The 23,731-nt window shown below is 55.8% G+C and overlaps 1 protein-coding gene across 1 annotated transcript; it reads left to right on the forward strand.

Moving 5' to 3' along the window:
- The first annotated feature begins 17,606 nt into the window (after positions 1 to 17,606).
- Positions 17,607 to 20,423, forward strand: LOC132319203 (sperm acrosome membrane-associated protein 6-like). Its single transcript, XM_059829480.1, has 7 exons — positions 17,607 to 17,880; positions 18,421 to 18,495; positions 18,844 to 18,912; positions 19,134 to 19,157; positions 19,244 to 19,321; positions 19,587 to 19,690; positions 20,205 to 20,423. Exons 1-7 carry the CDS (start codon positions 17,607 to 17,609, stop codon positions 20,421 to 20,423), a joined length of 843 nt encoding a protein of 280 aa, XP_059685463.1.
- The last annotated feature ends 3,308 nt before the right edge of the window (positions 20,424 to 23,731 follow it).

The raw sequence follows: 23,731 nt of genomic DNA on the forward strand, positions 1-23,731 counted from the left end.
CGCGCTGCTTGGGCCCCAGTGCATAAACACAATGTCCAGGCAGCCTCCTGCTGCAGAGGACAGGAGGAGCCGGCACTGACAAACATGTGGTGTGCGGCGAGGCGCAGGGCACGGGGACGCCAAGCGGCCCTCCACGGGCAGAGCTGCCCCCAGGACGGGCTGTCTGCCTCCAGTGCCCTTGCCCTGAGCTGCCAAGTGGGAATCAGGAGCCGCACGGTGCGGGGAGCCCTGCAGGCCCTGCCAGTCTCTCACTGCCATCTTTGTTTCAGCTGCTGGCCTCCAGTGACATTAAATCAGAGGAGTTTGCTGGTCTGTACAAAGTCCAGAGGTACCTGAGGCGTCCAAGCCTGGTGCTGCTCTCGCTGGTGCTCAGAGGCCTTGTCACGCTGTCGCAGAGACCTGAGACGGTGAGGAGGGCATAGTCAAGTGAAGCCATGTTGGCAGCCTGGGGTTGGGGCAGTGGGTAACGCAGTGGCCTGGCCTGGGCCGCAAGTCAGGAGGTGGGGTGACAGCTCCAAATGCCCTCGCTGTCCCCATCATGGGCCCCACGGTCCTTCAGGCTCAGACCTTGCCGCTGCAGCACAAGGAGAAAGGCTCCCTCACCCACCTGCAGGAGCTCTCGCTCCTGGCACATCCCCGTGGTGCCAGGCAGGAGTTTTGGCTCCGCACCAAGGCAGCCAGCGCCAAACTGCCTCAGTCGAGGGAGCACTGTCCCCAGAAGAAGCATCCTGCTGAGAGGGGGAGGATGAGCCAGAGCCCAGGGTACAGCTGGTGCTACGGGCTGACTCTGGGGCCTGGGGCAGTAAGGCTCTGTCATGAAAGGGTCACAGGCCGCTCATTGCTAGCTTGACAGATGTCTGCCATTCCCCGCACCCTGCAGTGCACGAGCCATGGGGGTCCGCAGAGCGCTGCCATGGAAGGGCCTGGTGGCTGCCTGGGGAGCTTTCCAGGCCCGGAGGGTTACCAACGCACCTGCCCGTTTGAGCCAGTTGGAAAAGGGGGTGGCTGAGCAGGGGACACGGAGCCTTTGTTCCCCTGCCCTAATTTCCCTACCCCCTGCTATCCCCGTGTCCCCATCAGTGCGCCCATGGCCACCGCCTGCCAAGAGGCTGCTGCAGGGATTCCTGTGCCACCTGCCAGGAAGCTGGACAGAAGGCTGGTGCCTAGTGGCCAGAGCATTTTTGCCAGGGTGGTCTTTCACCGCTTCACAAAAAGGAAATTCTGTGCTTCATCCAGGCAAGAAAAATGCTGGTCCTGCTGCCGGACATCATGGAGACCCAGCAGAATGCCAACACTGACAACAAGATGAAGGCCCTGCTTGTCTTCAGAAATGTGATGGGTCATATGAAGAAGGAGGAGGCCAGCGCCACCGCTCTGCAGCTGGTGGAGAAGCTTCTGCCACTCTTTGATGATGTAAGGCTGCTGTGGGAGCCTGAGCCCCACTGATGGGCCCTCTGCAAGGACAACTGCCCGTCAGCCCAGCCCTGCGGCAGCACTTGGGCAGGGCTGTTCCCCTCCTCACGCCCCTGGGCTCTCGTGGGGATGGCTTCTGGCCTCTGCAGCCCAGCACGGCTCCTCCCTGACCGGAGAGACCTGCTCTCCCCTGGTCCAGGAGACCTGAGCCCCCTGTGCTGAGGCCCAGCCCAGCCCCTGTGCAAAGCACCTGCAGGCCAAGAGCTGCTCTCAGATCCGTGAGGCCTCCCCTGACTGTGCTGCCAGGCAGGACCAGGCGTTCTCCCCAGGCGCTGTGGCGGGGGGCTGAGGCTGAGCCGGTGATGTGTGCCCCGGAGGCACTGCCGACGGCGACCCCGGTCCCTTCCTCAGCCTGTCCCTGGGGAGCTCTGTGCTGGTGTGGCTCCTGTGGCTGGTGGTAAATGCTGGCGGCTGGCACAGGCACCGCCTGATGGAAACCTCTTGCCTGGCCTTTCATGGGCCTGGAGCCATTCGGCCGCAGCTAGAGATCTGGCCCACAGCTCCTGTGTTCTGAACCTGACTCCCAAGCCTCTCCCCTCACAGCAGCCATACTAACGCCCTTGATCAGGGAGCAGCTGTTGCTGAAGTCCTCCTGTCCTCCTCCCTACCAGGAGTCCAGCCAGCTGCGAGAGCTCTCCATCTGCCTCTTCAAAGACGTGATGCAGATGGTGGTGGGGAACGACAAGCAACAGATGAAGAACAACGTACAGAGAAGCCTGCTCCCATTGTTCTTCCGCATGAGTGACCAGACCGAGAGCGTGGCCAAGGTACAGCTTTCAAAGCCGGCGAGCAATGCGGGGAAGGGCGTGCTCACACCACAGGGGTGGCCTGGGCATCAGGAAGGGGCAAGGGCTGCTGGCAGTTGGACTCTTGGAGTCGGTGTCACCTCAGGGTCCAACTGCCTTAGTCGCTGAGGACAGGGCAGAGTTCCCCTCCTTCTCTGCACCAGTCCCACCACTGCCTTCCTCCTCCCTCTGTGCCTCCTGCTGCAGAGGAGGACGGGGAGGTGGGGTCCCCTCCCATCCCTGCTCCCCCCATTCTGCCCTTCTCCAGCGCACCGCAGACAAAGGGTCCCAGCATACTCAGCGCCAGGAGGGGCGGAGAAGCTGGCACGGACGTTTCCCACAGCTGCCCTAACCTGGCCCAGCAGGGCTCAGTGGCAGCCCGTGGCCACCAAGGCCTGAACACGAGAGGCCCTAGAGGTTTCCCAGCTGTCCCTGCAGATGTTGGAGGCCAGGTCTTGGAGCTCCAGTCCCTGTCCCACAGTTCCCATCCACAATCCCCACAATCCCTGTCTCCCTCTGCAGGCCTCTCAGGAAGCCCTCCTCATCGCTGCAAAGCTGCTAAAGTGGAAACGGCTCAAGCACCTGACCCAGACACAGCAGACATGCAGAATTGGGGAGTGCTTGGTGAGGACAACGCCCAAGCCCCAGGACCTGGGCTGGACCAGGGGTGCCCCCTGTGCAGCTGTGCCTCGCCTGCCCTGCTCCAGCCCAGAGCCCGCAGCCTGGAGCTGCATCCGCCTTCCCTGCCCTCAGGCACAGAGCCCCCAAGGGCTCTTCTCCAGGGCCCTCTCCCCTCCCCACCCTCAGGGTGTTGAAGGAGACCCTAGCCCACCTGGGCCCTGGCAGTGGGACAGAGGGGTCTCAGGACCTCCAGACCCCGCTCTGCCTGCGACTGTCTCTGAACCTCAGCCCCACAGGGCTCCTGGCTGGGAGAGGGGAATGGCTTGAGGTGGAAGGGGGACAGGGGGTGCTGGGAGGAGGGACCGGTCCAGCCGACTGGGGAGGGTCTGTGCCAGACACATGCCCTTGTGCTCTCTCTAGCTGGTGCAGGACAGGAGCAGAGTTGAAGATTATCTGAGTCAGAGCCTGCCATACTTGAAGGATGCTCAGGTCACCTTGCGAGAAGCAGCCGTGAGGTTCATTGGTGAGCCACAGCCCCTGGGGTCCCTCGTTTGGCAGCCTGGCACCAGTCCCAGCCGCTGCGCTGAGAGCAAGGGGCAGCCCCGTGCCTGCCAGAGTCCCGACTTCCCCGTGCAGGGCCTGGGCAGCCAGGAGCTCTGTGCCTCCCTGTCCCACTCCTGCCCACAGCGGTGGGCTTGGTGGCAGCCTTGCTCAGTCCCACCCCCCTCGGGTACTGTCCTTCCCTGGGGTCACCCTGCTGAGGGGCGGGAGAGTGTGCAGCCAAACCGGCAGAGCTGGGAGCTGTGCTGCTGGGAGCATGCTGGGGGGCGGGAGGTCTGACGGAGCTCTGTGCCTAGGGCTTGCCGCGCAGCACCTGGGGGACCAAGGCGAGGAGAAGCTGTCTGAGATCTGCAACGGTGAGCAGGGCCAGTGCTGTGTATGCCGGGGCTGGTGGGGCAGGGCACAGAGCCTGGACAGTGTGCTGCTATGCTTTGCCCTGCTCCAGGGAAACGCTCCAAGGGCAGAGAAACATCTTAGGGGCATTTGGGGCATTCCTGAGCAGCAGCTTCCAGCTGATCCATTTGTCCCACCTGCTCCTCCTGGCCAGGGAAGGGGATGGGTGGGGCTGGCATGGTCTGGAGGGGATGCCTGGGGGGTCTCTGCAGATCGGAGGGTTTCAGCTCGGTTCTCTTTCCTTCTGTTGCAGCCCTCCGGCTTTTGGAGAAAGACGACGAACTCTCAGTCTCATCCCTGGCCGCTCAGACTGTTCTGATCCTGACATCTCCAAGGGAGCAGCCAACATCGGGATGGACCCTGTGGGCGCTGTGCTGCTGGCCCTGCAAAGCCAGGCAGAAGTGAAGCTCTCTTCAAGAAAATGGCTCTTTTTGATTAAAGCTGGAACCACAAGCCCAAGGCCATGGTGTCCTTGACACAGGAACCACCCTGAGCGTGCTGAGCGGACAGCGTTGTTCCGGGCCTCTACCACTCACCCCTCAGCACACCCTGGCCCCATTTTTGTTTTAGAAGTTCACCCCTCTGTGAGGCTTTCCCCCAAAAGAAGTCATGTTTGTTCAAGCTCCTGTGCAAGTCTTTTCCCTAGGGAGGCAGAGGGCAAAAGGGAGAAGGCAGACCCCGAAGGAACCAGGATTGCTCTGAGAGCTGCCTGATGCTCAGGCTTTCCGGCAGCCCATGGCAGCACAGCGCACACTGACCCAGGGTGTCCTTGCAACAAAGCCCCAGCTGCCCTGCTGGACTGCAAAACCTGGACATTTCATCCTGGTGTTCAGATGTGGCCACCCCTGGCATGCTCTGGGCTTGCACATCCTTGCCTGTGAGCCAGGGGAGAAGTTTCCCTGTGGAGAGGGCAGAGCTGTGCCCGCAGGGGCACCCTGCCCCACCTCCTCTGGGCTGCTGGGGCCAGGCTCCCAGCCCTTTGGGCAGCTGAGCTGCTCTGGCCTTCTCCCGCCACAGCGGCAGCTGACCCCTGCCCGTGACTGGTCCCTCTCGCCAGCGCGACACCACTGGCCAGACCCCAAATCCCACCGTTATCCCAGCAGCTGCCAGGGCTGAGCAGAGCACTGCAGGGACACGACAGGGCCAGGCCGTGACCAGTGCCATCAGCCAGGAAGCAGGCTCCCCACAGCCACCTCCCCAAGGGCTGGGAGGAGGGAGGACATCAAATCCCCAGCAGGAAAGAGTTCCTCACCAGCCCTGGCCAGCAGCTCCTCTCGCTGGGGCCAAGCCCACGCCGTCGCCACGAGTGCCTGGGAAACCAGGCTGCTCCTCTCCCTGCTGCCAGCCTGCCTGGTGCAGGGCTCTGCCCTAAACAGGGCTCTCCCGCTGCAGGCAGCAGAGCCCTGCTCCACGCCCAGTGCCCTGGGATACAGGGGCATGGTGCTGAAGGACAGATGTGGGCTGGCCTGGGGCCACAGCCTGGCTGCATGCCCCTGCAGCCGTCCCGCTCACGGTTCCATAGCTCAGTCTTTATTTCTGGCCACATCCTGCTGCGAAAGGAGTCAGAGCTGTGCCGCAGGGGCTGCGGTCCCCTCCGTGACGCAGCCAGGATGGGCTACGAGAAGGGTGGCCCCAGCTCCAGCCACCCCATAGGTCGCCGGCCACTCTGGTGGGGCCACAGCAGCCGTCACTGTCGCATCCCACAGCCCCGTGATGCTGCTGCCAGAGCCCTCAGGCCTCCCGCAGTGTCGTCCTTCCTCAGAGCTCAGAGAGACGAGGCCCCGCACCAGGACACGGCCCCTGCGCCCGTTCTGTCTTTCAGGGCTGAGCCCCGGAGCAGCACCTCAGGAGATGCCCGAGCACTGCAGGGGTGGTCCCTCCCGGCGGCCTAGGTCTGACAGCCTGGCCGAGGTGAGCTAGGAGACAGAGCTCGGAATGGCACCCACTGTTGTGGTTTAACCCCAGCCGGCAGCTCAGCACCATACCACCGGTCGCTCACTCCCACTCACTCAGGACGATGGGGGAGAGAATCAGAAGGTTAAAGTGAGAAAGCTCGTGGGTTGAGAGAAGGACAGTTTGACAGCTAAAGCAAAAGGCATGCGCGCAAGCAAAGCAACACAAGGAATTCGTTCACCACTTCCCATCAGCAGGCAGGTGTTCAGCCATCTCCAGGAAAGCAGGGCTCCATCACACCTAACAGTTACTCGGGAAGACAAGCACTGTAACTCTAAACTTCCCCCCTTCCTCCTTCCTCCCCCAGCTTTTATTGCTGAGCACAGTCGTATGATATTGAATATCCCTTTGGTCAGCTGGGGTCAGCTGTCCCAGCTGTGCCCTCTCCCAACTTTTTGGGCACCCCCAGTCTCTTCGCTGGGAGGGCAGTGTGAGGAGGAGAAAAGGCCTTGGCTCTGTGTAAGCACTGCTCAGCAATAACTGAAACGTCCCTGTGCTATCAACACTGTTTTCAGCACAAATGCAAAACATAGCCCCATACCAGTTACTATGAAGACAATTAACTCTATCCCAGACAAAACCAGCACACCCGCCCAGCTAGCTGCCGGGACGGGGACTATAGCTGCTCGCATGCCATTAGTGGGGAAGGACTACACCCCCCAGCATGCCCTACGGCAGGGACTACAACTCCCAGCATGGTGTGCAGTAGAGTCCCACCAGCCAGAGGGCCACCCGGCCCTGCTGCTGGCCCAGGAGGCAGCAGCCGATGCAAGGAGATGCAGGCGCTGGCCCGACACCTCCTCGCCTTCCTGCTACCCAGCACGCCTGGGACAGGAGCACCTGGGGCCACGGGGCAAGTTGGTGGCATGCAGCGGCCGCAGCTTCGGCAGGGAGAGGAAGAGGTGACAGCTGTGAGCTCCAGGGTGGCAGGGACGCCCCGGCACCGTGCTAGTCCCAGCGGCAGCAGCATGACAAACCTCCTCTGTGCTGGAGTCCAGCCCCTCCTGTCCCCTGCTCAGAGAGAGATGTCACTTGAAAGGACAGCAGCATCTTCAACCTGGCAGCTTTTTCTCCAGTGCCAACCGTGAGTTTCCATCAGGCACCCAGAGGCTATCACAGCAGAAGCCCTCGCTGTGCCTCGCAACAGAGTATACAGCACCACCGATGACTTCAGAAAAATATGTTCCAACAGGCTGGAAAACGATGCTAGAAGTTTATCAAGTTTTCAATCGTTTTCTTTTAAAGAGTGGAGCTGGAACTAACTGGAAGAAGTTACGATTTACCAAGTCCGTCCAAACTCCCTACCCTACCAGATGTGGAGGAAGAGGCCAAGATGGCCAGTGCCCAAGAGAAGAGGCTTCCTCCTGCTGAGACAGACCGAGAGGCGTAACAAGTTTTAACTGTTCTCACGCACAAGCCACCTCAAGGCAAAAGGTTTCAAGGACCTTGAATCTGAAGCTGACTATCCAACATACCTGAAACAACTTCAGCCTGGGAATGCCTGACTCGGACCATGGATGCCTCTGGAAGACTTCTGCTAAGGCCTGACAGCTCAGACATTGTCTTGTACAGGCAGAGATCAGAGAATTTGACTAATTAGAGTAAAACCTGCAGAGGCTGAAATCCACCTCTATGTCAAATTAAAGATGCTCAAGCATCCTAGTTAAAGAGAGATTATGGTGAGCCTAGAGAAAAGTGTCAAACTCTTGTTATGGTTCATACTTCAGCTTCCGTTTGAGAATGGAAGGACTGCTAAGCGTTACCACGTGTGACTGCCCAGAGGTGGGGGGAGAAGGAGGAAGCCACAGGCAGGGGGAGAAGCAGGAAAGCAGAATGGTGAATGAGCCTCATATCCAGGATGCACGCATGCTGCGTAGCAGTGATAGAATGTGCTGGAATACAAAAACATTTACTTTCACTAATTCGCTTTTGTCGTACTCTCCCCAACATCAGTAAATACACGGCCTGAGCACAGCATATCATTTTTCCAAGTGAAATGTATTGAAGGTCTTAGTTACGTCACTGACAAAATTCAACAGCTGCTGAGGAAAAAAATGGAAGCAATACCAGTATGAATAGCACAAGATCCTTTGAATGTGCTCTGTATGTTTTCAGAAGCTGAACCGTTACACTACAACACAAGAGACGTCCTACTTTCTTCTGTTGTGAAATACATGTCAGTGACAGTTCAGAGAAGAGATTAAATATCTCGTGAGATTTCACTGGCGAAAATGAGCTAATTCTTCACAGTTCAGAGAAAAGGAAGGCTCAAATTTCAGACGATATTTTATTACTAATCAATCTGTCACAGGACTGATCATAATTGCAAATCAGCTGCTGCCAGACCAGCAGGGAATGACACGATCCACTTGGCAGCACAGATGCTGCAGCAGCAAAGCCATTGTTGCATTTCGTCAGAGCAACTGTTGCTGCAGTGCAGGGCACCGTACAGTGGATGGTTGGAAGCCAGGCTACGTACGGGTCTTCAAGGTGCAGCTGTGCCAGCTGGAAATGGAAGTCTCCTTAGGTGCTCACCTTTAACCTTGGTTTCTGAATGTGGACTATGCCTTCAGTTCTGCTGGCGGAACAGAATGCTCAAGTGTCTGAAGCATACCAGAAAGCAAAGTCAGATCGGTTAGCTCCATCCTACATTGAAACCGATGAGTGGATAAACCGGCAGTGACTTTGCGTGTAGCAGATTACCAGTCTCTGACCCAATCTTCCTATTACCAGAGATGCAGAGATGCTCATCTCCGGCAAAGCAACAGTGACAAGCTGGTGGCAGCCCCATCTTCCACTGCCATAGCTGTACAGTGTCTGTGTGTGGTGTGAGTCTAGGAAGAACTAGCTTGAGAGCCCAGCCATGTCAAATGAAAATATTACTGCCCCACACCTGCCCATCATCAAACTCTGCCTCGCTCAGAGCAGCTCGCGCACAATGTGAGTATTTCCCTAAACTTCATTGAACTCCACTAAAACCAGAGCTTTGTGCTTGTCCTGCCACTTAACGATCCACCTCTCCTACTACCTCTCTCTAGCTGGATCCAGGTCCAAAAAAGAAAACAACCATCGAAGGCTCCCACACAGAACGGGCCAGGACTGAAAGTTGTTGCAGGCCCTCATGTTCTCTTGGCAGCTGCTTCAGAGGCTGATGATGGGTGTTGGATGAGTTTCCCTCCTCCAGAGGGAAATACCTCTCAGTACTCTGTGCTCAGACCAAGGAAGAAAAAGGCAATAGACCCCTATATCTAAAGGCATGCCATTCCATTCAAAGGTAATTTTTCACTTCTTTAGGTCAATTGCCTGTCCATTTACAACACCTGCTTATACTAACTCCATCCACCCCTACCCACATAATGTTGTGACATGCTGAGTAAGTGTGGCTTTGACACGTGCGCTGCTACCACAGGACTGGTTTTTTGACCTATTTCCATTTATCCGTCACTTTGAAGCTGCCCAAGGGTCATCATGCCCTTGCTACTGGAGGTTCTTGCTCTGTGTAGGCACTAAGGAAGACATTTCTGGTAATATATTATTTTCAATGGGTAAAGCACAGCAGAACATACTGTTTATGAGCTGCTGAGAATCACCTCCCAGGCATATCAAGAACAAGGGCAAAGCTTGTATATTTAAGATGCAATAGATTTACATGACCGTTAAACAGTCACCACTACCAGACATTTCTCTAGACTGATGGCTGACATCAGTGTACAAGGACAGTCTTTTCTGGACGTCTTACTCCTGAATAGAAATCCTAGAGACTTCCTTTTAGGACAGAAATCCAAAGAGCTACAATAAGACTTTTAAATTAAGCACAGCAAATAAACACAAGCAAACAAGCAAAGAATGACACCTGAGACACTAATGAGGAACAAAAAGTCTCCTGTTAAGTCCACTACCCCTCACAAAACAGACAAGTGGCTTAAAGAGGTTCCTGCAATGAAACTGTGGATGGAAGATAACCCTGATAACTACAGCACAAGCGACCAATGAGGAAACAGCAGTGCTGACCTTTCTTCTGCTCCTCCTATGAGGTCTTCACCAGCCACGTGAAGAGGCAAACACAAGGATGATCAAATCAGATCTGAGAAGAAGTTGGCCCACAAAAATTCAAAATGATCAAGAAGTCTATTTGAAATACAGATTCACATCCACTGTCATGGGTGATGAACCTTGCCCTAAGCACATGTCATGCCTTGAGACAGGAGCTAAGGACTGTATGAAGTCACCACCATAAGCAGACATTCAAAACCGAAGCACTCAGAACATGCAGACAAATTTCTACCCTTTTTTCAACGATGTTTCAAGTGATGCAACACTCAGTCCAGGACTTTGCAAAATCTTGCTAAACTTAATGACAGCAGCCTCCTTGCAGGTTTTTTATGCAAAAGCAAAAACCCAAAAGCCACATACCTTTGGAGAAACCCTTGTCCTTCCATGTGGCTGGTGTCTTCCCATGGCTCTTCCTCAAGGCAGGAGAAATGACCATGTGTTTGGAAGTCTACACAAATTCAGAAGTACACTTAGCCCTCCGACAGCCATTATCTATGGGCCAGAAGTCCTCCAACACCCCAGAAGCGCCCATTAGTCATCTGGCAGTCGTTCTCCATGGACCACAAGTCCTCCATACCTACCTACCTACCTACCGACTCATTGGAAATGAGTCGGACTGCACCAGAAGTGACACTGCCTGACATGGTCAGACATATTAGACCATAAATGGTGGTTATAAGACAGAAAACACAACACAAACCACCAGAACAGCAAAAAAACAACCAGAAGAAACATACATAACCAAAGGCCTCTGTCCAAAACCTGAAAAGACAAACAAGATAAAAAAGGACTCTCCAAAAAAAAGACCACACAGAACACATGATAAGGCAAAAAAACTCTGGCATCCCATAACCAAACTGAGGTAAAACGCTCTCAGGGAGAAAGGCTGATGCACTCGGAGACTTTGAACCGGCGAGCCATGACCACGGGGCTTCAGCTCATCATATCTGTGCCAGAGCCACCAGGCAGATGACCCTGCCCTCGCTGCAAGACCCCTCGGGGCAGCCTTACCTGGCACTGGGTGGCTGGATATGACCTTTGCTCTGTGGGGAGGTGCTCCCTGGGAGCAGGATATCTCACAGGGGCACTGGGAAACCCTGGTGAGGCCTGGATGCCTGAGAAACATCACTGTGCTGCTCTGTATCTCACCAAAACGAGAGGTGGAGGAAGGCTGCTTTGGTGGCCTCCAAGAGAACCAGCTCACCTGGGCTGCTCTGCAACCGACGGGCGCCTTTGCTGTCAGGCGAGTCTCAGCGCTGCTCTGCAAACAGCTGTCACCTCCCTGCAGGACCCTCTCCAGCACATGGTATGTCTCCGCTGGGTGTCCCTGGGGACAAAGATCGAAAAGGAGCAATTTGGTTTGTTCTGTCCCCGTTCCCAAAGTGCTGTGAGAGAGACCTGCCACCCCCAAATCAGCTGCATGACGAGGACACAATCTACAAGCTTCATACCTGGGTCAGGACAGCTGTGGGGAGCAAGCAAGACATTCTGCGGTGTCCCCAGTGCTGGCAGAAAGCAGAGCTGGAGAGAAGCGGGGGGGAAGCCCAGGGCAGCAAGCAGAAGGGCCCGGCAGAATGCAGTGCCCACAGAAATGCCTGGCTCCTTGGGCTGCAACATGGGGCCGGCACCACCTGCGGCTTTGCTGCGAAAAGCCAGGCAGGGATGACCCTGACATCCTGCGCTCGTACCTGGCCCCGGGACCTGGCAACCTGTCCCTCTGCCCATTACCGCCACGGGATCCAGAAAGCAGCGCCACCGGCCCTGGTGTGGTCCTGAGCAATCTCTCGATGAATGAGTCTTTAACCAGCAGGCCTAAAAAGAGGAAAAATTGCCCAGAAATAAGCTGTACTCACGTTTTTGCAGGCAGTATGTTTTTTTGAGCTGCCTGGTGGTGCTGCTCCTGGGGAACGCTCAAGAAACAGGGCAGGTGCCTGAACCTGCAGGCAGGCAGTGAAGTGTGCGCAGCAGGAGGGAGCGGTGGTTTATGCAGCTGTTGAATGGGATCAGGCTTTAAATGTGTCTCCAACCTGGTACGCCTTGTTCCTTTTTCCTTTCAGGTTGTTTTTAGAGCTTAAATAATATTTTTTAAAAAGCAAAACCAACAAGCAAACAAAAAAAACCCAGCTGGGTGGGTTTTTTCCTCCCAGATGGGCTTTTTTTCCCCAGTCCTGGCCACTCTCCAAGGTGATGCTCATCACCAATATTAGGGTGTAATACTGAGCCCAAGGGCAGGGTTTTTGCAGGTAACACGTTTCTTGAGGCTCCCAGTAATGCAGTTTCTGGGGAGTGCTCAAGAAAAGGGGCAGTTGCCCATAATTGCTATTTTTGGTCTCTCTCCCCATCACTCTCTGTCTGTCTCCCTGCCCCCTCTCTGTTTTTAGCCCATCACTATTTTTGTCTTTCTCTGTCTGACTCTCTGTCTGTATTTCCTAATCCCTCCCTGTCTGTTCTATAGCCTGTTGCTATTTTTTTCTTTCTCCACATCCCTCTCTCCCACTCCTTGTCCTTCTCTTTTTTCTATCACTGTGTCCTGCTTCCTGGCCTTATTTTTTCTCTCTGTCCTGCAGCCTGTCTCCTCTTTCCTGACTGTATCCCCTGCTCAGCTGGCTGGGCCTTCTTGCTTCTCTCTGGGCCTCCATCCTGCTCCTCTTTTGCTCCTCCTCCGTCTCCATCCTCGAGGCCATCTCTGTTCTCTCTTTCTCCGCCTCCTGCCAGCTTTGCTTGGGGCTTCAGAGAGGCACCTGGCATCGGGGACTGGCCCGTGCCATTCCCATGGCATGAGAAAGGAGAGGATGCTGTCCATGTCCAGATTTTAGCACACAATAAGGGGTCTTGTAAGACATGACATCCGTATAACTATGCTTTTCTACAGGTGGATACCGCACATTCCCTCCAAGAACCCATGCCACACACCTATCCTGCCCTCCTCTTCCCTGGCGCGAGGCGCAGGAGGTGCAGGTTGCGGTCCAGCTTCCCACAGTTGTTGGCTGCTGCATGCCTCTTTTCCCCAACCGTCGCCAATGCAGCACTGCAGACACACAGCGGACGGAGTTGGTGTGAGCACAGGGAGACCACTCTCCAGCTGGGGCTGCCAAGTTGGGCACCTCCCATGGCCGCAGAAAGCTGCTCGGCCGAGAGGTTGGTACCAAGAAAAGTGCCTCTCCCGCGGTGCTGCAGGGAGCGGGAGAAAGGGCACTGTGGGAGAGGAAACACTGCCCGTGTCTGGAGAGATTTACCACTTGAGCTTGTCCTGCAGATCCATCTAGTCATCCCTCTGCCCCTTGCGCTTGCAGGCCACCTGCCCCAGGATGCATGTCACCACCTCCCGCAGGGCCTGGTGTGTCCGTGGAGAAAAGCTCCTGCAACAGCAAGGACAAAGTCTCTCTGAGCCTTCAGCTGTGACTCTCCCGCCTCTTCCCGCACACAGCCCCATATATACGTGGCCCCATTTGGCCCCATAGCCCCTATGAGGCAGGGGGAGTTTCAAGCACCTGCTTTGGCCCCTGCCATCAGGCTCTAACCCAGCTCATTCCCATGGCTGGAGAAATCCCCGGGAGCTCCGTGTGGCCCTTTGGCTCAGGGGTTGGCTTCCGTGAGCCACCACCGGTGGCTCAGCACCACCCCACTGCCCCAGGCCTTGGCTGGAGCTGGCGCACTCTTACACTTAGGGGGGACAGTGTGTCATCCTCGTAGACTGCGGGTGGCTTCTTCCCACTGGGACACCAGCGGGATGGGGAAAAGCAGGAGAAGGATTTAGCACGCCCTTGGCGTGATGCCGGGGTGTCACCAGGGTTTCACTACAACTCCCTGTCACCCCTCTTGCTCATGAAAGGCAGCAGTCACCCACCCAGCTCGGCTGCAGCAGCGCTGCTGTGATGGCTTGGGTGCTCGAGGTACCTTGCAATCTCAGCCCCCCTGGAGGAGAAAGTGCTCTTTTTCCGCAGGAATTCAAAGTACCTGGCTCCTCTGCATCTCCTTTTCTCTCTTAGTCTTCGCTTTGGTTGCTGGCAGGGTTTGCCATTTACTATTTCCCTCTTCCGCCAGCTCTGTTTTCTTCTTTTCCTCTTCATCCAAGTATCTCTGGGTGTGTTCTGGAAGCTTCCCTTTCCTCTTCGAGTGTTCATTCTGGAGGGCAAGCAACATGCAACAGCAGGCAGCATTAGTCTGCCCTGCAGAGGGCTGAGCTGTTTTCATTACTACCCTCCCTTCCGCCCCTTCTATTCTGCCTTTCTGTCCATGCTGGTTTGCTCCCAGGCTCCTGCAGGCTCCAAAGAAGAGCCTGTCTGTAATGACCAGGGAGTTAATCGACCACCAGGCTAAAAGCCACCTGGCAGGTAGCTACACTTTGGGTATACCCACTCCTCTCAAGAGGGCCCCTCACTACAAGAAAGACGTTGAGGTGCTGGAGCGTGTCCAGAGAAGGGCGACGAAGCTGGTGAGGGGTCTGGAACACAAGTCTTATGAGGAGCGGCTGAGGGAGCTGGAGTTATTTAGCCTGGAGAAGAGGAGGCTGAGGGGAGACCTTATTGCTCTCTACAACTACCTGAAAGGAGGTTGCAGAGAGGTGGGTGTTGGTCTCTTCTCCCAAGTGACTAGTGACAGGACTAGAGGAAATGGCCTCAAGTTGCGCCAGGGGAGGTTCAGGCTAGATATTAGGAAAAAGTTCTTTACTGAGAGAGTAGTGAAATATTGGAATAGGGTGCCCAGGGAGGTGGTAGAGTCACCCTCCCTGGAGGTATTCAAGGAGCGTGTGGATGTGGCATTGTGGGATGTGGCTTGATGGGCATGGTGCTGTGTGGTGTTGGGTGGGTTGGTTTTTGGTGTGTTGTGGTTTGTGGTTTGGTTTTTTTTTTTTTTTTTGGTTGGACTTGATGATCTTACAGGTCTTTTGCCTGTGACCCAGGCATCTGGGACCTGCCTAGGAACCCCACTGTCCCCTGGGAACCCAGTCGCCCGGGCTCCGCCTAGGAACCCTACTTCCCATCAGCAAGCGATGTCCAGCCACTGCCTGGGAAGCAGGGTCTCAGCACATCCTGTTTGTTACATGAGCGCACGTTGCCGGCTCGTGTCCAGCTTTTCATCCACTAGTACTCCAAATCTTTCTCCACAGGCAGCTCTCATTCCCTTCATCCCCCAGCCTGTATTGATATCATGGTTGCCCCGACCCAGGTACACACCTTGCACTTGGCCTTGTTGAACCTCATGAGGTTCACATGGGCCCACTTCTCAAGCTTGTCCAGGTCCCTCTGATTGGCATCCCGTCCCTCAGGTGTGTCAGCTGCACCACTCAGCTTGCCGTCATCCGCAAACTTGCTGAGGGCGCACTCGACCCCACAGTCTGTGTCGTTGATGAAGATACAAAATAATATTGGACCCAGTATGGACCCCTAAGGGACACCACTTGACACCCATCTCCATCTGGACATTGAGCCGTTGACCACTACCCGCTGGATGTGACCGTCCAACCAATTCCTCATCCACCGAACAGTCCATCCATCAAATCCATAGCTCTCCAATTTAGAGAGAAGGATGTTGTGGGGGATCAGGTCAAAGGCCTTACAGAAGTCTAGATAGATGACATCCGTAGCTCTTCCCTTGTCCACTGATGTAGTCACTCCATCATAGAAGGCCACTAGGTTGGTCAGGCAAGACTTGCCCTTGCTGAAGCCATGCTGGCTGTCTCCAATCACCTCCCTGTCCTCCATGTGCCTTAGCGTAGCTTCTAAAAGGATCTGTTCCATGATCTTGCCAGGCACAGAGGTGAGGCTGACAGGTCGGTAGTTCCCAGCGTCCTCCTTTCTACCCTTTTTAAAAATGGGCGCGTCCCTTGCCAAGTTCAGCTCCAGCCGCACCTTGGCCTTCTTGACCCCATCCCCACACAACCAGGCAGCGTCCCTATACTCTTCCCAGGATGCCTGTCCCTGCTTCCACTGCCTCTGCATTTCCTTCCTGCCCTTTAGTTTGACCAGCAGGTCTCGACTCAGCCATGCCAGTCTCTTGCCTTCCTTTCCTGATTTGTTACACCTGGGGATTGAGTGCTCTTGCACTCTATGGAAAGCATCCTTAAAGTTCTGCCAGCTCTGTTCTGCTCCCTTGTCCCTGAGGGCAGTATCCCAGGGGGTCCTATTGAATAACTCCTTGAACAGCTGGAAGTTTGCTTTCCTAAAATTCGGGGTCCAGGCTTTACTCTTCGCCTGACCCATATCCCACAGGACTGCAAACTCCACCAGTGCATGCTCACTGCAGCCCAGACTGCCTCCAATCTTGATGTCACCGATTAATTCACTTGCACTGGTGACCAACAGGTCCGGTATCACATCCCCTCTGGTAGGGCCGTCTATTACCTGGCTTAAGAAGTCATCCTTGATGCACTCCAGGAGTCTCCTGGATTGCCTACAGCTCCCCGTGTGCTAATTTTCCAGCAGATGTTGGGGTGGTTGAAGTCCCCCAGCAGGACGAGAACCTGCGAGCGTGATGCCTCCTGTAACTGGAATAAGAAGCCTTCATCAACAGGCTACCCTTGATCAGGCGGCCTGTAGTGGACACCAACCACAAGGTTCCCTTTGTTGACTCGGTCTCTAATTCTTACCCATAAGCTTTCAACCTGCTCATGGCTGTTCTTCAGAGACAGCTCTTCACAATCTATCCATTTTGTGACATAGAGGGCAACCCCTCCGCCCCTCCTTCCTCGCCTGTCCCTTCTGAACAGCCTGTAGCCATCGATAGCTGCACTCCAGTCATGGGATTCATCCCACCAAGTTTCAATAATGGCAACTAGGTCATCGCTTTCTTGCAGCACGGTGACTTCCAGCTCCTCCTGTTTGTTGCCCATGCTGTGTGCATTGGTGTAGAAGCACTTCAGCTGAGCTGTCAGACGTGTCACCTTCTTAGAGGAACACCCCTTAATTCCTTTGAGGTATTTCACTGGTGTTTCCCAGTTTCACTGGTGTTTCCCTATTACCTCAGGAGCCCCTGGCTTATGTCCGTAGGACTTCAAGTGTGCTGCAGTGTACCCAGCACGTCTCAGAGCAACAGGCTGAGGGCCCTCGCTAGCACCCCGTCCCTCTAACCTTGGCGGGTTATCCCACAGTTTGTCAAGGGTAAGCCCGATATTATCCCCTTCCCCCTTCAAGTCGAGTTTAAAGCTCACAAGAGAGCTGCTGGCTCCTGGTGGGTCTCTCCACTGCCCTGGCGTTTCCTCGCCTCAGGAACCCCCTCCGTGCGCCAAGATCTGCCCCTCTGCTGCGGATCAGGCGGGCTCCGAGGCAGCCTGCCTTGGCGGGCGAGTATGAAGGTATTCAGGGGATAGGATATGAAGGAATGAAAAGGAGAAGCCTTGCATAGGTTTCAAGGAAGGGGATTTGGGAACTGCAAGAGACTGGACTGGGGGTGCTGATGGGACAGGATTATAGGGGGTGAAGCTGAGGAATTAGACATCTAAATAGAGGGGATTTGGGGACACCAAGTAATGTGACTGGCAGGGACTGAAGGCAGACGATTTGGGGAGACCAAAACGAGGGACTGGGAGCCCCTTCTCCAGCCCACACACCCCAGGGGACCCGTGTGTCTGGGTATACCCACTCCTCTCAAGAGGGGACCCAGGCATCTGGGACCTGCCTAGGAACCCCACTGTCCCCTGGGGACCCAGTCGCCCGGACTCCGCCTTCGGAACCCTGCTGTTCCCTGGGAACCCAGTCACCCGGGCTCCGCCTAGGAACCCTGCTGTTCCCTGGGAACCCAGGCATCTGGGTGCTATTCTTTGGAGATATGGGGTGGTGGTGGGTGCCCCTGATGCTGGTGCTGGCTTCCTGGCCCCCTGGAAACCGAAGCATCCGGCCAGGGGGACCTGGCTTGTGGCAGTGGGTGGCCTTGGTGTCCTGGCTCCCTGCGGTGCACTCCTGCCTGCTCTGCTTTGGGCCCCCCATTCAGTGGGCACGGCTCTGCCGGGACATTACTGGGGCTCCCCCCAAGGACCCCCGCCATCAACACTGCCTTGAGGCCCTCGTCCAGGCTGCTGTGCCACTCGCTTCTGTCACTGTGGGTGCGTCATGGGACCCCAGGGACACCCAACCCGACAGGGCCCCTGCCCAAGGACCCCCATCCTGACTGGCACCTCCATCCCACCAGGGACCTCCATCCCAAGGGGGATCACCACCCTGAACAGGACCCCAGAGCCCTCTGCGGTTCCCCACTTCAACCAAGGCCCTCACACCGACACTGGCCAGCATCCCGGGCAGTTGGGGACCCACACCAGACAAGCACCCTGGGGACTCCAAACCATGCCAGGGTCTCCCCAGTCCTGACCTGGACCCCAGGGACCTCTGGGAACCCCAGCCCTGCCTGGGACCCTTAGAATCACCCAACCCTGACCAGGGACACACTGGCGACTCCACGGGACCCCCTGGCTCTACCTAGGACCTCAGGAATCCCCAGGGATACCTGACCCTTCCCAGCATCCCTTAACCCTGATCAGGACTCCAGGAAGCCCCGGAAACCCCCAGCCCTTACTGCACCCTCCCATCCCTGAACCTCCAACCCCAACCCTGTGCTGGTCCCAGTGCTCCTGTCTCCTTGGTCCCAGGGTCGGGGCAACGCGAGGCACTTCGGGAGATCGTCATGGATGCCCTGCATTTTCTGGAGAAGCAGAAGGACATGAGTGAGCAGGGGACGTGGCACGTGTGAGGGGGGAGTGCCAGGACATGGGGCATGGGGGATGGGATGTGGAGGCCTTGAAGGCGGGCGGGCGGGGGGGGTGTGTGTGAAATATAGGCTATATGGAGGTCTGGGGGCTGTAAGGGGATATTTGGGGAATCCTGAGGGTATATGGGCTTCAAGGTATACAGCTTCTGGGTTTTTGTGATGGGGTATTCGGGGATATATGGGACTCCACGATGGATATGTGTGGTCGAGGCGAGTTGTACAGGGGATCTGTGGGGTCCGGGGAGGGTTTATGGGGATAGGGGAGAGGGCACATTGCCTCACCTGGACATCTGGGACACCCCAGAGCCCTTTGAGGTGTCTCTGCAGGAAGCCGTCAACATCATCTGGATGAAGCTGAGCAAGCTGGAGGAAGGTATGGGGCCAGTGGGCACATCCACCCAGGACTCCCACCCTGGGGAACCCCTGCCACCCCCACTCAAGGGACGATCACAGAGACCCCCACCCTGGGCACCCCGATCCTGGAGAAACCCCCAGGGACCCCATCAGGGCTGGACAAGTGCTAGCCCTGACAGCTCATCACAGGGATGTGGATCCCCAGTGATCCCCAGCCTAATGCTGCTTCCTCCCCACCAGCTCCAGCCTGTGTCCCGCCCTGTGGTGAGTGCCCATCCCTCTGTCTTGCCACCCCCTGTCCCCTAGTACATCTCCCATCCCCCTGGGACCGCCAAGTCTCTCCCTCCCAGGGTACCAGCCAGCCGCCCGCGTCTTCCAGTGTGCTACCTGCCGCCTCGTGGACTGCCAGTTTCCCCTGGACTGCCCAGGTACGGGGGCCGTGGTAGACCCAGGCGTCCAGGCTGGGCTAAGCCCCAGCCCGGAGCTGGCTGCGGCCAGGGCTCTGGGGGCAACCCTCATTCCTCACGTGTGGGCACGCCTGCCGGGCCCACCGTGAGCACACAAGAGTGTGCCAAGGTGCATGCCCACCCATCCCCACTGTGAGCACATGAGCACGTGCAGTCGCACAGGAGCGCAATTATTCCTCTAAGTGCATGAGCAGATGTGAACTCACATGTCTGTCAATGCTCCCAGTGCAGGACATGCGGGCCCGCACGGATGAAGCCATCACACTGCACTGCGACGTGCCCTTTGCCACCCCACCTGATGTGCCCGTTACCTGGATGTTTGCCAAGGATGTGAGTTTCACATGCATGTGCAAGGGTGTACACAGACATTCGTGAGAGGACTGGGCATGGTTAGCGAGGCCCACGTGCACACAGCTGTGCGCTTGGTGTGAGGACTATCAACAGATACAGGCGTTGCTTATACAGTAGATAGGTGTGCTGTAAGGAGAATGTGTGTAAGCATGCACAGGACGCAAGCAAGTGCTCACCCACGTGAAGGGTGCTCGCAAGCAGGAGGCAGGTCACTCGTGTGTTTGCAGATTCATAGGCCCTTGTGTGCACATCCGTGTGAAGGAAGTGACTTTTGCGTATGCTCCGCTTGTGCACCCCCCTGTGCACACACACAGGGCACGAGGAGCACATGTGGTACATGAGGTGCACGCACATGCATGAGAAAAGGGTACCAGAAGCATGACAGGGTCGTGACAAGCACAGGTGCAGGACACGGGTGCCTTTGCATGCACGTGCATGCTGTTCCATGTACCTGGTGGAGCAGGCTGTGCTGATGTCTTCCCCCATGCCCCAGCTGCGCACACAGGATCTGGCGCTGTTTGAGGAGCTGCAGGGGAGTGCAGAGGGACCTCTCAGTCTGACCCTCCAGGACCCCACGCCAGGAACCATCGCCTGTCGCCTGGGCGTCCTTTCTGAGCCCTTGGTCTGCAAGTACTTCTACCTCAATGGTGTGTCCAGACACCGGAGTGCCCTGGGGGCACTTAGCAGCATGGGCTTTTATACCACTGTGTAACCCAGTTGACTTGAGTTTGGTAATTTGGATAAATTTCTGCTACAGATTTTTTAGACATTATATCTGTAACAGAACGGCCAAACAGTAGAGGCTATACGATTCCTTGAAAAAGAGATTAAAAAAAAACCACAAACCTTAAGACTGTGACCAAGGCACGCCCAGTGGTCTACGTTGTCTTTAAATGTACCTAGACTTACATCAGAAAAAACAGCTACCAGAAAAGTATGAAAAAACAGGCTGCAAATACAGTACACGTAGAGTATGCCCATATCCTGTTGGTGCATCCAGTCCCAAGGAATTGGTAAAATGCTTCCGTCACCTGGGTTGACATTCCAGCTGTATTTAAATCTGCGGTGCTGTCAGTGCTGGTTACGGTTGAGGAGCCTGAGCTGCAATCTCGGGGCTGAAGCCCCAGCCTGTGCCCCCCATCCCCCAGAGGCGGGTCCTGTCCTGAACAAGGATCTTCTCTCTTGCAACACAACAGAGCCACCGTGTGCTTATCCTGGAGGCTGCAGCTCACGTTCCTCATCCAATATTTCCCATTAGGAACGCACTGTGTTTTTGTGATCCCTGCCTATTTCTTCTGCTGCTAACAAGTGGACTGGGGGGTGGGGGGTGATTGTATAGAGCTGGATGATTGTCACGACGGGGTTGAATGCTTATGGGCAAGGATGAGGGGGAAGGCCAACAAGCCAGATATCCTGCTGGGGGTCTGTTATAGACCACCCGACCAGGGCGTAGAAGCTGATGAAGCGTTCTACAAGCGACTGGCAGAAGTCTCACAGTCGCAAGCCCTTGCTCTTGTGGGGGACTTCAACTTACCGAATGTCTGCTGGAAGTACAACACAGCTAAGAGGAAACAGTCCCGGAGGTTCCTCGAGTGTGTGGAAGATAACTTCCTGACGCAGCTGGTAAGCGAGCCTACAAGGGAAGGTGCCCTGCTTGACCTGCTGTTTACGAACAGAGAGGGTCTGGTGGGAGAAGTGAAGGTCGGAGGCCGTCTTGGGCTTAGCGACCATGAAATGATAGAGTTTTCAATATTTAGCCAAGTAAGGAGGCGGGTGAGCAATACCGCTACCATGGACTTCCGGAGGGCAGACTTTGCCCTGTTCAGGACACTGGTCGGGAGGGTCCCTTGGGAGACGGTCCTGAAGGGCAAAGGGGCCCAGGAAGGCTGGACCCTCTTCAAGAAGGAAATCTTGAAGGCACAGGAGCAGGCAGTGCCCATGTGCCGTAAGAAGAGCCGGCGGGGAAGACGGCCGGCCTGGCTGAACAAGGAGCTTATGCTGAGGCTTGGGGAAAAAAAGAGAACTTACCACCTCTGGAAAAAGGGGCAGGCAAGTGAAGAAGAATACAAGGACCTCGTTAGGTCATGCAGGGAGGGAATTAGGAAGGTGAAAGCCCAGCTAGAGGTCAACCTGGCCACGGTCGTGAGGGACAACAAAAAAAGCTTCTATAAATACATTAACAACAAAAAGAGGGCCAAGGAGGATCTCCATCCTCTACTGGATGCGGCGGGGAACATTGTCACGAAGGATGAGGAAAAGGCTGAGGTACTTAATACCTTCTTTGCCTCAGTCTTTAACAGCCACACCAGGTATCCTCAGGGTATCCATCCCCCTGAGCTGGATGACAGGGATGGAGGGCAAAATAGGCTCCCCATGATCCAGGAGGAAGCAGTTAACGACCTGCTATGCCACCTGGACACTCATAAGTCTATGGGGCCTGATGGCATCCAACCAAAGGTGCTGAGGGAGCTGGCGGAGGAGCTTGCCAAGCCGCTCTCCATCATTTATCAACAGTCCTGGTCAACGGGGGAGGTCCCGGATGACTGGAGGCTTGCCAATGTGACACCCATCTACAAGAAGGGTCGGAAGGAGGATCCGGGGAACTACAGGCCTGTCAGCCTGACCTCGGTGCCGCGGAAGGTTATGGAGAGGCTCATCTTGAGGGCGCTCACGGGACACATGCAGGATACTCAAGGGATCAGGCCAAGCCAGCACGGGTTCATGAAGGGCAGGTCCTGCTTGACCAACCTGATCTCCTTCTATGACCAGGTGACCCGCCTAGTGGATGAGGGGAAGGCTGTTGATGTTGTCTACCTGGACTTCAGCAAAGCCTTTGACACTGTTCCCCACAGTATTCTCCTAGAGAAGCTGGCGGCCCGTGGTTTAGACAGGTACACTCTTCGCTGGGTAAAAAACTGGCTGGATGGCCGAGCCCAGAGAGTTGTGGTGAATGGGGTGAAATCCAGCTGGCGGCCGGTCACAAGCGGAGTCCCCCAGGGCTCAGTTTTGGGACCGGTTTTGTTTAATGTCTTCATTGATGATCTGGATGAGGGGATAGAGTGCTCCTTCAGCAAGTTTGCAGACGACACCAAGTTGGGAGGGAGTGTTGATCTGCTGGAGGGTAGGAAGGCTCTGCAGAGGGATCTGGACAGGCTGGATCGATGGGCTGAGGCCAACTGGATGAAGTTCAATAAGGCCAAGTGCCGGGTTCTACACTTCGGCCACAACAACCCCAGGCAACGCTACAGGCTTGGGGACGAGTGGCTGGAAAGTTCCCCCGCAGAAAAGGACCTGGGGGTGTTGATTGACAGCCGGCTGAATATGAGCCAGCAGTGTGCCCAGGTGGCCAAGAAGGCCAACGGCATCCTGGCTTGTATCAGAAATGGTGTGGCCAGTGGGAGTAGGGAGGTGATCGTGCCTCTGTACTCGGCGCTGGTGAGGCCGCACCTTGAATCCTGTGTTCAGTTTTGGGCCCCTCACTACAAGAAGGACATAGAGGTGCTGGAGCGTGTCCAGAGAAGGGCGACGAAGCTGGTGAGGGGTCTGGAACACAAGTCTTATGAGGGGCGGCTGAGGGAGCTGGGGTTGTTTAGCCTGGAGAAGAGGAGGCTGAGGGGAGACCTTATCGCTCTCTACAACTACCTGAAAGGAGGTTGCAGAGAGGTGGGTGCTGGTCTCTTCTCCCAAGTGACTAGTGACAGGACTAGAGGAAATGGCCTCAAGTTGCGCCAGGGGAGGTTCAGGCTAGATATTAGGAAAAAGTTCTTTACTGAGAGAGTAGTGAAACATTGGAACAGGCTGCCCAGGGAGGTGGTAGAGTCACCCTCCCTGGAGGTATTCAAGGAGCGTGTGGATGTGGCATTGTGGGATGTAGCTTGATGGACATGGTGCTGTGTGGTGTTGGGTGGGTTGTGGCTTGTTGTTGTTGTTGTGTGGCGTGGGTTTTGTGGTTTTTCTTTTTGTGGTTATTTGGGTGGGTTTTTTTGTTTTGGTTTTTTTTTTTCCAGGTTGGACTTGATG

This window comes from Gavia stellata, chromosome 25, assembly GCF_030936135.1.
Source record: "Gavia stellata isolate bGavSte3 chromosome 25, bGavSte3.hap2, whole genome shotgun sequence".
Lineage (NCBI taxonomy): Eukaryota > Metazoa > Chordata > Aves > Gaviiformes > Gaviidae > Gavia > Gavia stellata.